General features: G+C 45.7%; 1 protein-coding gene across 1 annotated transcript in view; it reads left to right on the top strand.

Annotated features, from left to right (window-relative positions):
- Nucleotides 1–11,332, top strand: part of LOC126456191 (brachyurin-like) — a 67,307-nt gene extending 55,975 nt beyond the window's left edge. Inside the window, exon 7 of the mRNA XM_050091945.1 lies at nucleotides 11,077–11,332. Within this exon, the coding sequence (XP_049947902.1) occupies nucleotides 11,077–11,250 (174 nt within the window). The 3' untranslated portion in view covers nucleotides 11,251–11,332. The remainder of the gene's footprint in view (nucleotides 1–11,076) is intronic.
- Nucleotides 11,333–16,725: the final 5,393 nt, after the last annotated feature.

Genomic DNA, 16,725 nt, shown 5'->3' with positions numbered 1-16,725 from the left:
TCCTTTTTGTCTGTTATTAGCTCGCTAATATGGTCGTTCCAAATCGTTAATTCCCTATTAGAATATATCTTTTTTTATTATTCCTAATGCTTCAGCAGGAGTGTGTGATATAATTTCTTTAATAGTACCGGTATTACATTCTCCATTTTATTGTTACTTACCGGTTTCATTTCACATTTCTCATTTTGTTTCTTTCGGTATAACAATTTGATACTATATTCCTGGAGTAGAAGCACTTTATAAATTCTTACGTCCTACTGGGTGCTTATACATAGTTCCTGTCGTCTTTTCTTTCTTTCTTTTTTAAGAAAAAAATTTGTCACTTCTTACTAAATAGTGATCTGATAATCCATCCAAGCTTCTGTAGGCTCTTGTGTCTTCTATTCTTAGCCGCACATTTTATCTGCAAGTTCATTATGAAAGGTGTGCTTCGAGATGCCTATGTGAATTTACAGATGTTTAAAGAAGGTGTTTGTTACTCTTCACCCATTACGTATAGCAAATTATGTTACCTTCTTACCATTGTTACTCAGTATATTTTCACCCCTGTACCTGCTATATGCTTAACAGGTTTCTTACCCACTTGGTCTTTTAAGACCTGTTCTCCCGTTCTGCAATAAAATTCAAAACACATTATATCAATCACGGCTTTCTCCCGTGCATATATGTCAGTTCCCCCTCCCCCTTCAGACAAAGCAACTTTCAGAATCTATTTTACCAGTACATGCAGGGACACGAGGTGAAGACGGTACAGTAAATAATGACGACTTCAAGACATCTTGCTCTGTAGATTCAACTGAAAGTTGCGTGAATTCTGATAGTTTTGTACAGAGTATGGTGTAGATCTAACAGTTTCGCTTTATTTGTAGTGTTCACATGATCAGAAACGACTTAGTATGGAAAGCTAATCAGCTGCACCTGCTTTCGCTAGTGAGTACAGCGTATGTACACTATGTGATCAAAAGTATCCGGACATCCCCAAAAACATACGTTTTTCATATTAGGTGCATTGTGCTGCTACCTGCTGCCAGGTACTCTACATCAGCGACCTCAGTAGTCATTACACATCGTGAGAGAACAGGATGCGGCCCTCCGTGCAACTCATGGACTTCGAACGTGGTCGGGTGATTGGGTGTCACTTGTGTCATACGTCTGTGCGCGAGATTTCCACACTCCTAAACGTCCCTATGTCCACTGTTTCCGATGTGATAGTGAAACTGAAAGGTGAAGGGACACGTACAGCACAAAAGCGAAAAGGCCGACATCGTCTGTTGACTGACAGGGACCGCTGACAGTTGAAGAGGGTCGTAATGAGTAATAGGCAGACATTTACCCAGACCATCAGACAGGAAATCCAAACTGAATCAGGATCCACTGCAAGTACTATGACAGTTAGGCGGGAGATGAGGGATTTCATGGTCGATCGGCTGCTCATAAGCCAAACATCACGACGGTAAATGCCAAATGACGCCTCGCTTGGTGTAAGGAGCGTAGACATTGGGCGACTGAACAGTGGAAAAACGTTGTGTGGAGTGTCGAATCACGGTACAGGGTGTGGCGATCGGATGGTAGGGTGTGGGTATGGCGAATGCTCGGTGAACGTCATCTATCAGCGTGTGTAGTGCCAACAGTAAAATTCGGGGGCGGTGGTGTTACGGTGTGGTCGTGTTTTTCATGGAGGCGGCTCGCATCCCATGTTGTTTTGCATGGCACTATCATAGCACAGGCCTACATTGATGTTTTAAGCACGTTCTTGCTTCCCACTGTTGAAGAGCAATTCGGGGATGGCGATTGCATCTTTCAAAACCATCGATCATCTGTTCTTAACGCACGGTCTGCGGCGGAGTGGTTACACGACAATAACATCCCTGTAATGGGCTGACCTGCACAGAGTCCTGACCTGAATCGTATAGAATAGCTTTGGGATGATTTGGAACCCCGTCATAGTGCCAAGCCTCATCGAGCGACATCGATACCTCTCCTCAGTCCAGCACTTCGTGAAGAATCGGCTGCCATTCCCCAAGACACCTTCAAGCACCTTATTGAATGTATGCCTGCGAGAGTGGAAGCTGTCATCAAGGCTCAGGGTGGGCCAGCACTATACTGAATTCCAGCATTACCGATGGAGGGCGCCACAAACTTGTAAGCCATTTTCATCCAGGTGTCCGGATACTTTTAAATCACGTAATGTACGATGAGAGCGCTGCGGCCGGCATCGCGCAGCAGGGTCCGTCAGTCCCGCACACTCTGGCTTGTTGTTTGGAGAGATGGGTGCCTGGCATATCGATCAGTAGCGCATCGTTAACTATCCTACTGAGTATGCGTTTTCCTCTGTTTTGTTATTATGTGTAGCTTCGGTTGATTCTGGTCCACGGCCTTTTGGGCGGAGATGGTCTTTTCGTTGTGTATTGTATTTCTTAAATTGGGTGAGAGTGAATCATCCGGATTAAATGGGTTACTTTTCCAGTACCGAAAGCATACAAACGATTCGAAATTACGTTCACATACGGGTGCGTGGAAACGTACTTTGGCACTTGCCTGTTTTTCTCAGCGACTGTTGAGGTTTAGTGAGCATGTGATTCTCGACAGACAGAGATATGGCGTATCAGAGACTGGAACCTTTAGCTAGCTGGAAGAAACTTGTACAAACACTTATGCTTCCTATTATTGAAGTTATCCCGCAACGTCTTTCTGAGGAAAACTCACGGTGCCTGGCACTGGATTCGAATACCAGTGGTTCGTTGTATCTGTGATGTTCGACTCCTCGATCACATTTCACCATCATGTGCACAGCTATCTTGACTGCGCGCACAAAAACACAGAGATTTCCGTACCTTCTGTCTTCTCTACCGTCTTATCAATGAACAGTGTCCATATCTCTCACAGACTTCAATCCTCCGAAAAATACGGCTGAAATACCAATTCCCAGAAGACCAAAATCGTTTTTGTCGCTCCATCCTTTAGCCGCCTTGTCAAAGACCTTCTCAGTGGCACGAACCCCTCTCTGGAGCAGCCCCCCGCATTACATTAGAGAACTAAATAACATCTCCAGCTTAAGAAGACCGGGAGAGACACATCTGCTGCAGCAACAATAAGGAATACGCTTGCGCCTGAATGCATTCGTTATCCTTGTATATCCCTCTTTCCAACCTGATCTTCCTTATTTACCACTACTCTTAGCCGATGAAGTCTCCTTAAATTTCCTTTTCCCAGAATTCGCTGTATCAGAAAACATGTATTCTGCGCACCTATAAATTCCTCTTATATCTGTCACCGTCCAGCACAATGCAAATCTTTGTTCACGACCTTCGTGCGCAGAGCATGAGACATACGCGACAAGGATAGTCTGCCTCCGAACTGCAGCACTTGAGAGGAAAACCTTCCGCGGGAAAGGCTATCCTAAGACGCAGATAAGACGCGCTTTCCAGCCGAGCAAGAAGAAAAGACTACGCGCTTGGCGGTACTTCCGTACGCTGGGCCGCCCACGCCAAAGATTTACAGGATATTAGAAAAGAGCAATATTGAAACCCTCTTTCGCTCATCGGGCAAGATCGCGAATATGCTGGGGGTGAACGATAAAATAAGAATACAGACACCTGAAGCCTACAGTATCATCGGCGAGTGTGGCAAACAATAGATCGACAAGACGCAGCGAAGTACACTACTGGCCATTAAAATTGCTACACCAAGAAGAAATGCGGATGATGAACGGGTATTCATTGGACAAATATATTATACTAGAACTCACATGTGATTACATTTTCACGCAATTTCAGTGCATAGATCCTGAAAAATCAGTACCCGGAACAACCACCTCTGGCCGTAATAACGGCCTTGATAAGCCTGGGCATTGAGTCAAACAGAGCTTGGATGGCGTGTACAGGTACAGCTGCCCATGCAGCTTCAACACGATACCATAGTTCATCAAGAGTAGTGAATGGCGTATTGTGACGAGCCAGTTGCTCGGCCACCATTGACCAGAAGTTTTCAATTGGTGAGAGATCTGGAGAATGTGCTGGCCAGGGCAGCATTCGAACATTTTCTGTTTCCAGAATGGCCCGTACAGGACCTGCAAAATGCGGTCGTGCATTATCCTACTGAAATGTAGAGTTTCGCAGGGATCGAATGAAGGCTAGAGCCACGGGTCGTAACACATCTGAAATGTAACGTCCACTGTTCAAAGTGCCGTCAGTGGGAACAACTAGTGACCGAGACGTGTAACCAATGGCACCCCATACCATCACGCCGGGTGCTACGCCAGTATGGCGATGACGAATACACGCTTCCAATGTGCGTTCACCACGATGTCGCCAAACACGGATGCGACCATTATGATGCTGTAAACAAAACCTGGATTCATCCGAAAAAATGACGTTCTGCCATTCGTGCACCCAGGTTCGTCGTTGAGTACACCATCGCAGGCGCTCCTGTCTGTGATGCAACGTCAAGGGTAACCGCAGCCATGGTCTCCGAGCTGATAGTCCATGCTGCTGCAAACGTCGTCGAACTGTTCGTGCAGATGTTCGTTGTCTTGCAAACGTCCCGATCTGTTGACTCAGGGATCGAGACGTGGCTGCACGATCCGTTACAGCCATGCGGATAAGATGCCTGTCATCTCAACTGCTAGTGATACGACGCCGTTGGGATCCAGCACGGCGTTCCGTATTACCCTCCTGAACCCACCGATTCCGTATTCTGCTAACAGTCATTGGATCCCGACCAACCGAGCAGCAATGTCGCGATACGATAAACCGCAATCGCAGTAGGCTACGATCCGACCTTTATCAAAGTCGGAAACGTGGTGGTACGCATTTCTCCTCCTTACACTAGGAATCACAACAACGTTTCACCAGGCAACGCCTGTCAACTGCTGTTTGTGTATGAGAAATCGGTTGGAAACTTTCCTTATGTCAGCACGTTGTAGGTGTCGCCAGCAGCGCCAACGTTGTGTGAATGCTCTGAAAAACTAATCATTTGCATATCACATCATCTTCTTCCTGTCGGTTAAATTTGGCGTCTGTAGCACGTCATCTTCGTGGTGTAGCAATTTTAATGGCCAGTAGTGTATTTCGCAGCACTGCTCAGAATACGCAAGGAGTGATCGCCTACGCCAAAAGGAGAAATCTACAATGGCGGAAGACAGTCTCAACATAAACTATATGTTTGATTTCGGACAAACAAAGCTGCTGTGCAGGGTTAACGGTTTGTGGGAGTTGATATTTAAAGGGGCTGTGGATATACGGGTCCATGACAACCTTGTCCACCGAGATAGCGGTTTCCAACTTAGCACCGCGTGCGATGCAGCCATAACAAAAATATGGCAATAACGCTCCGATGCGAAACCGGCGAAGGCAGCGGACTGAAAGGACAGGGCCCACCCGTACGCGACGCCTGCACCGGTCAGGATTGGCGCTGCCGGCGCAGACGAGGCAGAGGATCCTGCGGCCCAGAGACTGTAAAGAACCGGACAGAATACGAACCTAACACTTCGCCTGAAGATGACAAATAGGAAACTTGTTGAAACGTGTCCGCAGAACGAGGCCTTGACGCGGGTGCTAGTCCGAGAAGACTTCAACAACTGTCTTTAGTGTTATTAATGGTACAATTACTGTTAGTACTAATATTATTAATATCGTTATTATCACTATTAGTGGCAGCAGCTGCAGTGTTACAGATAATGCCAGTATCAACATCGTTAGTTCGTAGTCAGTATAGTTTATTCACTCTGCCGCTTCCGACTCAGATCATTGTAATACTATTTGTCACATTAAAATTGTATGTGTAAAACCCAGGTCAGATGTGTAAAACCCAGGTCAGATGTAAGAGAGAGCCTGATATCCTGATCAGATCAGGTTAAACATACAAAATAAATAAATAAAATTAGCGTTCACCGAACGATACCGATTTGGCAAGGTATAATAGTACAAATAAGTTATACTCGTATTTATTCCCGTGGAAGTATGAGAGATGCGTTTTTGTCTAATTACTTGCTACTGATTGGAGCTGTGTTTCTGTTTGTTATCGTCGTAGTAATTGATGGGAATTGCTAATAGACAACTGGAGGTGGCGAACTGAACTGTTAGCGGTGAAGAAATTCCAGTGCAGCGGCCAGATCTTGGAATCTTAAATGAGAGTAGTTAGATACTTGAAAGTCTATTAACTACTGACACTGATGCTGTAAGTTTAACCACGTCTAGAGAGTAGAAGCGAGGCTGGTAGCGCTGATTTAAACTGACTTTACACGTGTAGACGCGCAGAGAAATATCCCGTGTCCGTCAGTAAACGTTGTTCGTCTAAATCTGCGAAGTAGTACGTCGAGGATTATAGCTGCCGTCGCGGTAGTGATTCCAAGCGACACCACGGAAGATTCGAAGTATGGATGAAAGGAACGTTACACGCACACGGCGATCGGGGCCTTCGAGTCAGAGGTCGCTATTTCAGACTTTAGAAAGGTTCATTTGAAAGTGTTCCGTTAGTAATTATGACAGAAAAAATATTAGCAACAAATCACTCACCATGTGCTCCAGGAGGGAGCCAGAAAATGAGTGTCCAAGAGGTCCATAGATCAACCTTCTATGGGAAGCATGTTTTACACTTCACAAAATGGACATCGTCGACATTCAGGAAATGTTCAAAACAAACCATTACCTTGCACCACGCACACCGAATGAAAAATGGAGCGCTACAGTGCACACAACGCTTCACAAGATCAAGATAGAAGGCATTACAAATCGTGCAGGACGCTCAACTAAGTATGCGTATAGAATCATATTAGTATAACGGGGTGATGAGAACTGATGGAATGTGCTGGCACACAAACGAATGGGAAACAGCCTGTGGTGGAATTTATCGTGAAACTAGCTATTCTTTCAGGCGTAGCTGCACATAGTGCGATAACAAGTTTTACAGACACAGAAAAACAAACATCCGGAGGCTGAATCTGTCTAGTGGTTCCAGGTGGTATGAACTGCAGTGTCACGCACTTTTCAGGAGGGACAGTTTGCTCCAAAGAAGTATGATTTATATACGCAGACCGCGAATCAAGTAAAAGCAAGTTAACTTTGACCAGCTATTGGCTGAAAGCCGTACTCATAGCGTAGTTGTAGTTCTGCTAGTTCGTTTTTCCACTGTTGCTTGCTGTGATAAATATTCACTACTGCCCTTGCTGGGTCGCGCACATGATGGCGAGAACCTCCAACTTCTTGCACAACAATAAATAACTTCCAGAATGAGATTTTCACTCGGCAGAGGAGCGTGCGCTGATATGAAACTTCCTGGCTGATTAAAACTGTGTGCCGGACCGAGACCTTTTCCTTTCGCGTGCAACTGCTCCACTAACTTTTTTTTATTTTATTTATTTTTTTTTTTTTTAATCTCATTTTGTTCGCTATTGTTCGTTGGGTCTGCTCGGGGCGGACGTCGTAAGACATTCATTGAAGTTCGTTGTTGATCGATTGACTCAGTTTTTTTATTACAGAGGGCACATAACCCTCTGATCGAACACGCTGAGCTACCGTGCCGGCTTGTTTGGTCGTTGCGGACGTCACAAGACATCCTGTTCAAGCTCGATGGTTGATCTTTCCACTCAGTTTTTTATTACAGAGACCAACCCGCTCTCTGACCGAACACGGAAACTGTGTGCCGGACCGAGACGCATGAAGCACAATTCACGCCCCATCCTCATAGCTTTACTTCTGCCAGTACCTCGTCTCCTACCTTCCAAACTTTACAGAAACTCTCCTGCGAAAGCTTCTGTAAAGTCTGGAAGGTAGGAGACGAGGTAGTGGCAGAAGTAAAGCTGTGAGGACGGGGCGTGAGTCGTGCTTGGGTAGCTCAGTTGGTAGAGCACTTGCCCGCGAAAGGCAAAAGTCCCGAGTTCGAGTCTCGGTCCGGCACACAGTTTTTAATCTGCCAGGAAGTTTCAATAAATAACTTTCCAGCCAATTTTATATCCAGATTAACGATCGGCACGAATGCGTTAAGGCATTGATGTTAGTTGATCTTGACACAACTCTCTTGGTACCACTAACTTCCAGGTTACCTTTCGCATGCATTTCCTCTTCAAATTCTTGGTCGGAGTTGAAAACGGATTTCTTACTGAATGACGGGATAAACTTTTTATCTCGTCTACAAATTTTTGAGCCGATTCTTCAGTCTGCTGTGGCTCGTCAGGTTAACGCTTTGTTTGAAATTTTGTTGCCTTACTTCTACCAAGTTTGCAGTGCAGTTTAATGTTGTGCAGCCGTCCACTGCTTCCCTAGAAATCACTGAAATCTATGTCGCACGCAGTTTTACATGCAAAACGTAGTAGGTTACCATCAACCGCATCCTGTACGCTGTATCGAGCATCCTTGAGACGCACAAACACTAGTTTTTGTAACAAGTGCGTCTTGTCCTCCCTTGAATATCAGTAATTTTTCTTGTGCACTACACGGTCTTACTCTAAATCCATTCATATATTTTTTTCTTTTTTACAATACTGTACTATACTTCTTCCATGTACATAAGTATGATAAGTACCCGCTCCTACTACGTTTCACTGGAGACGGGATTTGTGACTCCCTGTCCCACAAGGAGGATGAACTACATGACTAGACACCTGTTTCAGTATCACTTTCATTTGTTAAGCACGTATCGTCTTCATTGTACTCCTCATGTACATTGTCCGCACAGTCCAATGTGTACGACACATTTCTCCGGCTCGTCTTGCAGAAAAGCTAATATGTGGGGCATCTGCGACTTCCTTCTCACTCTGCGAAATTCTTTGAATTTCCCCTACAGAATACGTGTAGTACACGTCACAAAAAGGACATCGTCGACATTCAAGAAACGTTCAAACCAATTCATTAGCTCGCACCATGACGAAATGTCAACTTCGGCGACCGTTGTTGTAGATACACTGAAGAGCAAAAGAAACTGGTACACCTGCTTAATATCGTCTAGAACCCCCGCGAGCACGAAGAAATGCGGCAACAAGACGTAACATGGACTCGACTACTGTCTGAAGTAGCGCTGGAGGGAATTGACACCACGAGTCCTGCAGCGATATCCATAAATCCGTAAGAGTACGAAGGGGTGGAGATCGCTTCTGAACACCACATTGCAAGGCATCCCAGATATGCTCAATAATGTTCACGTCTGAGGAGTTTGGCGGCCAGCGTAAGTGTTTAAACTCAGAAGAGTGTTCCTTGAGCCACACTGTAACAATTCTTCTAGTGTGGGGTGTCACATTGTCCTGCTGGAATTGCCCACGTCCGTCGGAATGTTCAATGGACATGAATGGATTCAGGTGATCAAACAGGATACTTACGTACCTGTCAGAGCCGTATCTAGACGTATAGAGGGTCCCGCATCACTCCAACTACACACGCCTCACGCCATTACAGAGCCTCCACCAGCTTGAACAGTCCCCTCCTGACATGCAGGACCGTGGATTCATGAGGTTGTCTGCGTATCCGTACACATCCATCCGCTCGATACAATTTGAAACGAGACTCGTCTAACCAGGTAACATGTATCCAGTCATCAACAGTCCAATGTCGGTGCTGACTTGCCCAGGCGGGGCGTAAGGCTTTGTGTCGTGCGGTCATCAAGAGTACACGAGTGGGCCTTCGGCTCTGAAAGCCCTTGTCGACGACGTTTCGTTGAATGGTTCGCAATTGACACTTGATGATGGTCCAGCATCGATATCTGAATCAGTTTGCGGAAGGGTTGCACTTCTGTCACGTTGAGTGATTCTCTTCAGTCGTGATTGGTCCCGTTCTTGCAGGATCCTTTTCCGGCCGCAGCATGTCGGAGATTTGATGTTTCACCGTATTCATGATATTCACGGTGAAATGGACATACGGGAAAATCCTCTCTTCATCGCTATCTCGGAGACTCTGTGTCCCATCGCTCGTGCGACGACTTCAACACCACGTTCAAACTCACTAATACGAGATCTTGATAACCTGCCATTTCCGTGGCAGTAACCGATCTGACAACTGCGCCAGACACTTTTTGTCTTACATAGGCGTTGCCGACATAGTGCCGTATTTTAACCGGTTTACGAATTTTAATACACAAGCCTATACCAGTTTCTTTGAGCTTCAATATGGACTGAATTTTTTACTTTGTTTATCGTTGCCATTGCAGCGTCACACTACTAACTTTGTAGCACTGTTGTGAGCAGTTAAACTACGCTGCGTAGCCTCATGCTGCGCTCGCTATTGGGTATCTTCAGTCTACATCTACATCTAAATCTACATCCATACTCTGCAAGCCACCTGACGGTGTGTGGCGGAGGGTACTTTGAGTACCTCTATCGGTTCTCCCTTCTATTCCAGTCTCTTATTGTTCGTGGAAATAAGGATTGTCGGTATGCCTCTGTGTGGGCTCTAATCTCTCTGATTTTATCCTCATGGTCTCTTCGCGAGATATACGTAGGAGGAAGCAATATACTGCTTGAGTCCTCGGTGAAGGTATGTTCTCGAAACTTCAACAAAAGCCCGTATCGAGCTACTGAGCGTCTCTCCTGCAGAGTCTTCCACTGGAGTTTATCAATCATCTCCGTAACGCTTTCGCGATTACTAAATGATCCTGTAACGGAGCGCGCTGCTCTCCGTTGGATCTTCTCTATCTCTTCTGTCAACCCTATCTGGTACGGATCCCACACTGCTGAGCAGTATTCAAGCAGTGGGCGAACAAGCGTACTGTAACCTACTTCCTTTGTTTTCGGATTGCATTTCCTTAGGATTCTTCCAATGAATCTCAGTCTGGCATCTGCTTTACCGACGATCAACTTTATATGATCATTCCATTTTAAATCACTCCTAACACGTACTCCCAGATAATTTATGGAATTAACTGCTTCCAGTTGGTGACCTGCTATATTGTAGCTAAATGATCAGGGATCTTTCTTTCTATGTCCTGAGCCCTGTTGCCTTAGCAGCTACTACTGCGGTTACATGGTAGACAAGATGTGGGGCATCGACTACTATAAACATCGTTGGCCTTTTGCGACCTCGCACTCCACGGGTTTCTTGCCAGTAGTGACCCTGCTGCAGCGCCGCCAGCTGAGCGACGTGTTGGTTGCAGGGCGACAGCGGTGGCCCGCTCAGCGTGCAGGAGTCGGACGGTCAGCGCACAGTGGTGGGGGTCGTCTCGTGGGGCACGGCCAACGACTGTGAGTCCGGCGAGCCGGACGTCTTCATGCGCGTCACCGCCTTCCTCGACTGGATCGGAGAAAACGCCGGCATCACCGTCTCGTGAGCTGCTTCAGCCGACATCAGCTACAACGCTCGGCTGTCGCCTTGATTCTGACCGTGCATCTATGTCTGTCCACGTGGCAGAGTCACAAGCAAGAGGAAACTGTACTATAATGTGAATACTGTTGTCAATTTCAGTAATTTACATGCACCAAAATAAAAATAAAAAATAAAATTAATATAAAACGAAGTAAAAATCAATATAGAGCAATCCTGAGCCAAGAAATGAAAATGTAGCTCTCATGGGTTTGCTGGTCCTAGTAAAATAATTTTAGAGTGTGTAAGTTATAGATCAAGATATGAAATAATTCAAAAGAAAGGAAGAGCCGTCATGTATAGCTAGCTTCCGCCACGATCAGTGGCCTCCTTCCTCTTGGCGTGTCAGAGTTGAGTGCTAAGTGCATCTGTTGTCTGTAGATGACTGTGACAGATCTGTTGTGATGTCTCAATAGGTTAGAGTCATAACTCACATGCTCCAAAATAATGAAAATTGAGATGCCGACGTATTCTCATATAGCTTTATACAAAGAACATAATTCACGAAACAATTATTCACATTTGGCACAAGATCCTTGAGAAAACCGGTGTTAAACTTCATGGTTAGTTTCAAAAGTCTCATCATCCGCGGGATCTTGTGAGTCTTCTCCCGTACCTCATCTTGAGCAATCAGCGATTAGCTCACTCAGCGCCATTTTCTTGTGGAGTAGTAAATATTGATGCCAGTGGAGTGTGTTTTCTGTTCTGTTCAGTTATCTTGGGGAATATAATTCAATAAAGTCGTTGGAATAAAACTGATTTGAGACACAAGTCATAGAAGAAAACGTTTCACCCGTTGAAGAAAGAGGAAGGCCAAGGAAACGTTCACAGCATCGAGAAATGTGGAAGCCAAATGAATGAGGTTAGAATATCCTGTTTTCTTCATTGTTTTCAAATTAAACTGATTCTTGTTATTGGCTTGAGTTGTTCCTCCACCTAAGAACGTATAGGACTCATTCTTTGGAACTTAACAGTGATGAATCGCAAATTCAATATTTTAAGTCCATTTTTGAAAAATAAACAGAACCTCACAGTGTAGTTTGTTCAATCATTATAGGTACAAACCTTCAGTGCTGCCCCAGTATCCGACATGTCAACACTGCGGAGGAGCATTTAATTGCTGTTCAGTTTCTATGAACGATATTAAAAACTTTCATGATCTGCATATCGAGTCGCAACACGATAGTTCCCGTGAAACCAACATGGACCAAACAGCTCAGTACCAAAACTCACAATATCCAAAATGGGGATTGTCAAAACTTACATGTTCCATAGCTCATTCACAAAACTCACATTATTCATAATATAACCTTAAACAATTGTAATTTCTCCATAAGCAAACATAATCTGAAATTTACATAATGATTTATAGCCATTCTTCTTGCACATACTGATGTCAACATATGGGACATGCGCACGACGCACGCAAAACACGTTTTTAGTCATTTGTGAAAATTTATGTTTTTGGAGCATGTGAGTTATGCTTCTAACCTACTCTCATGTTTGTGAGATATCAAGATGAGAGGAGGACACGGTGAGATGCCCAGTACCGCACACAGACTAGGCCTCTCGATTAATACCAAGGTGGCCATCAGACGATGAATCACCAACTCTCACTCCATGAATCACACCAGAGATGCTTGGAATTTAGTCTAGACCGCCGATCAGTGATCCAGAACTTTACATCACCAACTCTTCTTCCTCTGTCCACCAAATGTTGGCCATCCAAATTTCTTCCCTCATCAGGATTCGAGCACGGTGCCCCAGAGTTGAGCTCCACTACACATGCATGCGTTACCAATATGGTTTATGAAGGTGAGTAATTTGATGCAGGAAAGCTAGTGCAAATACTTTGTTTTCCAACATTACTTTGTCATTCCTATGTAATACTCTGCCACTGATTTTTGCCTCCCCCTCAAATAGGTCTCTGGAGAACCGCTTTGACGCAGTGGTAACCTCAGTTCCCACCATATCACTGAAGCTACGCCCTGCGAAGCTATGCTAGCACTTCAATGGGTCACCATCCAGGTCTGCCTGGTGGTGTTGGTCATTGGGCTGCGCTCACGCCTTGCGAGGCCTATTGAAGAGCTATATGAGTGAGAAGTACCTGCCTAGTCGCAAGAACTGCAACGGTGATGAGAGCGGTGTGCTGACCAGTCATTCCCTCCGTACCATATCGCCGTTCAGTGGTGCCTATTGGGATTTGGTCTGTTCGTTGAACCTTTAAGACTTGGCTGGACAAAAAAAAACTTAAATCTCTGAAAGTCTGAACTTATTCATTTATCTTATGTCATAAAATAAAATACATAATGATAAAAGCTTTTTGCTGTTCACTACAGTCACACTTGGATAAGGACTTTCTTACATACTAAATACTTATTACTAAAGTCATGATCATAATTTAAGGGTAATTGAAGAATGTGGTGCCACACAACATGGCACTACACAAAACTGGCGCTAATAGCATAGGCACATAGGGAACACATATGACACATGTCTGTGTCTACGGTATGCTCACGTAGGCATGCCGTACAACGGGTTGGCATACTACGGATGAGGTGGTCGAGCAGCTGCTTGGGTATAGCTTCCCATTCTTGCACCAGTGCCTGTCGGAGCTCCTGAAGTGTCATAGGGATTTGAAGACGTGCAGCAATACGTCAACGGAGAGCATCCCGGACGTGCTTGGTGGGGTTTAGGTCTGGAGGACAGGCAGGCCACTCCATTCGCCTGATATTTTCTGTTTCAAGGTACTCCTCCACTATGGCAGCTCGGTGGGGACGTGCGTTATCATCCATCAGAAGGAAGGTGGGACTCACTGAACCCATGAAAAGGCGGACATACTGGTGTAAAATGACGTCCCGATGCACCTGACCTGTTGCAGTTCCTCTGTCAAAGACATGCACGGGTGTACGTGTGCACCAATCATAATCCCACCCCACAAACCACTACCTCCATACAGGTCCCTTTCAAGGACATTAAGGGGTTGGTATCTAGTTCCTGGTTCACGCCAAATGAAAACCCGGCGAGAATCACTGTTCAGACTATACCCGGACTCGTCCATGAACATAACCTGGGACCACTGTTCCCATGAACAAGTACTGTGTTCTTGACACCAGGCTTTACAGGCTCTCCTGTGACCAAGGGTCTGTGGAATACACCTTGCAGGTCTCTGGGCGAATAAACTATGTGCGTTCAGTCGTCTGTAGACTGTGCGTCTGGAGACAACTGTTCCAGTGGCTGCGGTAAGGTCCCGAGCGAGGCTACGTGCATTACTCCGTGGACCTTTGCGGGCACTGATGGTGAGACGCTGTGGACGTCCGTACTGTAGCGCTTGGACACGTTTCCTGTCTGCAGGTATCATTGCCATAATCTTGAGATCACACTTTGTAGCACACGGAGGGACTGTGCTACGATCTGCTGTGTTTGACCAGCCTCCAGTCGCCCTGGTTTTCTACCCCTCATAACATCACCTATATGTGTTGTGTTCTTTGAGCCATTTACAACACACAGTTACCATTAGCACGTCTGAAAACGTCTGCCCACTTACTCGCTGCACAGTACTCTGACATGCACCAACACACCTCTGCATATGTGGACTTTGCCAGCGCCACCGTGCGACGGCCGCAGGCCAAATGCACCACATGCCCATACCCGAGGTGATTTACACCCGCAAACCGCCCACCAGAGCGTTGTTTCACCATGTATCGGCATTATCCTTAATTTATGAGCGTGAACGTAGATGTGCGAGTCTTTCAAATGTAAACACATAAAACCGAAATGCAAATTAACATAGTAAACGCTGATCCCTAATTACGTTCTCTGCGAGAACTTTAAAATACCATGTTCCATTTCAGAAGAGTCGCTTTCCTAGATTTATTAATTTATGCCGCAAGTGTGTAGGTCACGTTTGGCCTCCACACCAAGGTGCCCCACTGCTAGTCAACACTTGCAACTACGCTGTAGCTCTTTTGCCGGTTTGTTTCCATCTCCATTGGGTCCTCAATGACCGAATGCATGTTTCTGCTGAGGTGACATGCATTTCAAGTGGAATGGCACTTTCGGCAGACTGCCGCACTTCGCGTGCCCACACCACGGCCCAGCAACAAGCAAATGTTAAAATACACCCATCATGCTGGGTGGAAAGTAGGTTTGCCATAATTTATGGCCTCTCCGGTTCGTTTGACGAACACGTTTCGGGCGTTATCTGTGGCTGACGATGTCTCTGAGCCGGATGCAGTGGTCCACCCTGTTCCAGAGGGAGCTTCTCGGCCAGCAAGGTCTGGGAGCTCACAAAGGGTGGGTTCGATGGTAGCTGGGAGCTCCAACGTTAGGCGCTTGATGGGACCCTTTAGGAACACGGCTGCCAAGGAGGGAACGGAAGCCAGTATGCACTCCGTGCGCATACCGGGGGGGAGTCATTCCGGATGTGGAAAGGCTGCTTCCGGATGCCATGAAGAGTACAGGGTGCAGCCAACTGCAGGTGGTGACTCATGTCGGTACCAATTATGTATCTCGGTTTGGATCGGAGGAGATTCTCTTTGGTTTTTGGCGGCTAGCGGGAATGGTAAAGACTGCCATTCTTGCTTGCGATATAAAGGCAGAGCTCATCATCTGCAGCATCGTCGATAGAACCGACTGTAGTCATTTGGTGCAGAGTCGAGTGGAGGGTCGGAATCAGAGGCTCAGGCGGTTCTGTGACCGTGTATGCTGCAGATTCCTTGACTTGAGGTGGGTTTCCGGGTTCCGCTTCATAGGTCAGGAGCCCACTACACACAGGAAGCGGGTACACGGGTAGCGTGGGCTGTGTGGAAGGGACTGGGCGGTTTTTTGGGAGAGGGCCTCTGGGAACCACAGAAAGGGCGTCCGTCTAAAAGGGGGCAGGTAAAACACAGAAAGTTAGTTGTAGAAACTATCGGTATTGTAGTTGTAAATTGTCGTAGTTATGTTGGGTAAGAACCAGAGCTCCAAACCCTAATAGAAAGCACTGAAGCTGAAATAGTTATAGGTACAGAACGCTGGCTAAAGCCGGAAATAAACACAGCAGATATTTTTTCTTACGATCGAACAGTATTCAGAAAGGATAGATTAAATACAATTGGTGGTGGAGTATTTATTGCTGTCAGAAATAGGTTGCCTTGGTAGTGAAATTGAAGTAGATAGTTCCTGCGGAATAGTATGGGTAGAGGTTATACTTGACAATCGGAATAAGCTATTAATTGGGTCGTTTCAGTTGCTGAACAGCTCAAAGAAAACTTGAGTCTCATTTCAAATAGGTACCCCACTCATACAGTTATAATCGGGGGTGACTTTGAAATACCCTCGATATGCTGGAAAAATTATACGTTTAAAGCCGGCGGAAGGCATAAAAAGTCATTTCCTCAGAAAATTATTTTGAACAATTAGTTCATGAGCCCACTCGAAGCGTTAATAGTTGCGAAAGCAT

The sequence above is a fragment of the Schistocerca serialis genome, chromosome 2 (assembly GCF_023864345.2).
Source record: "Schistocerca serialis cubense isolate TAMUIC-IGC-003099 chromosome 2, iqSchSeri2.2, whole genome shotgun sequence".
Taxonomy (NCBI): domain Eukaryota; kingdom Metazoa; phylum Arthropoda; class Insecta; order Orthoptera; family Acrididae; genus Schistocerca; species Schistocerca serialis.
Note: the sequence above shows the minus strand (reverse complement) of the source record. Positions and strands in the feature narration are given on the sequence as shown.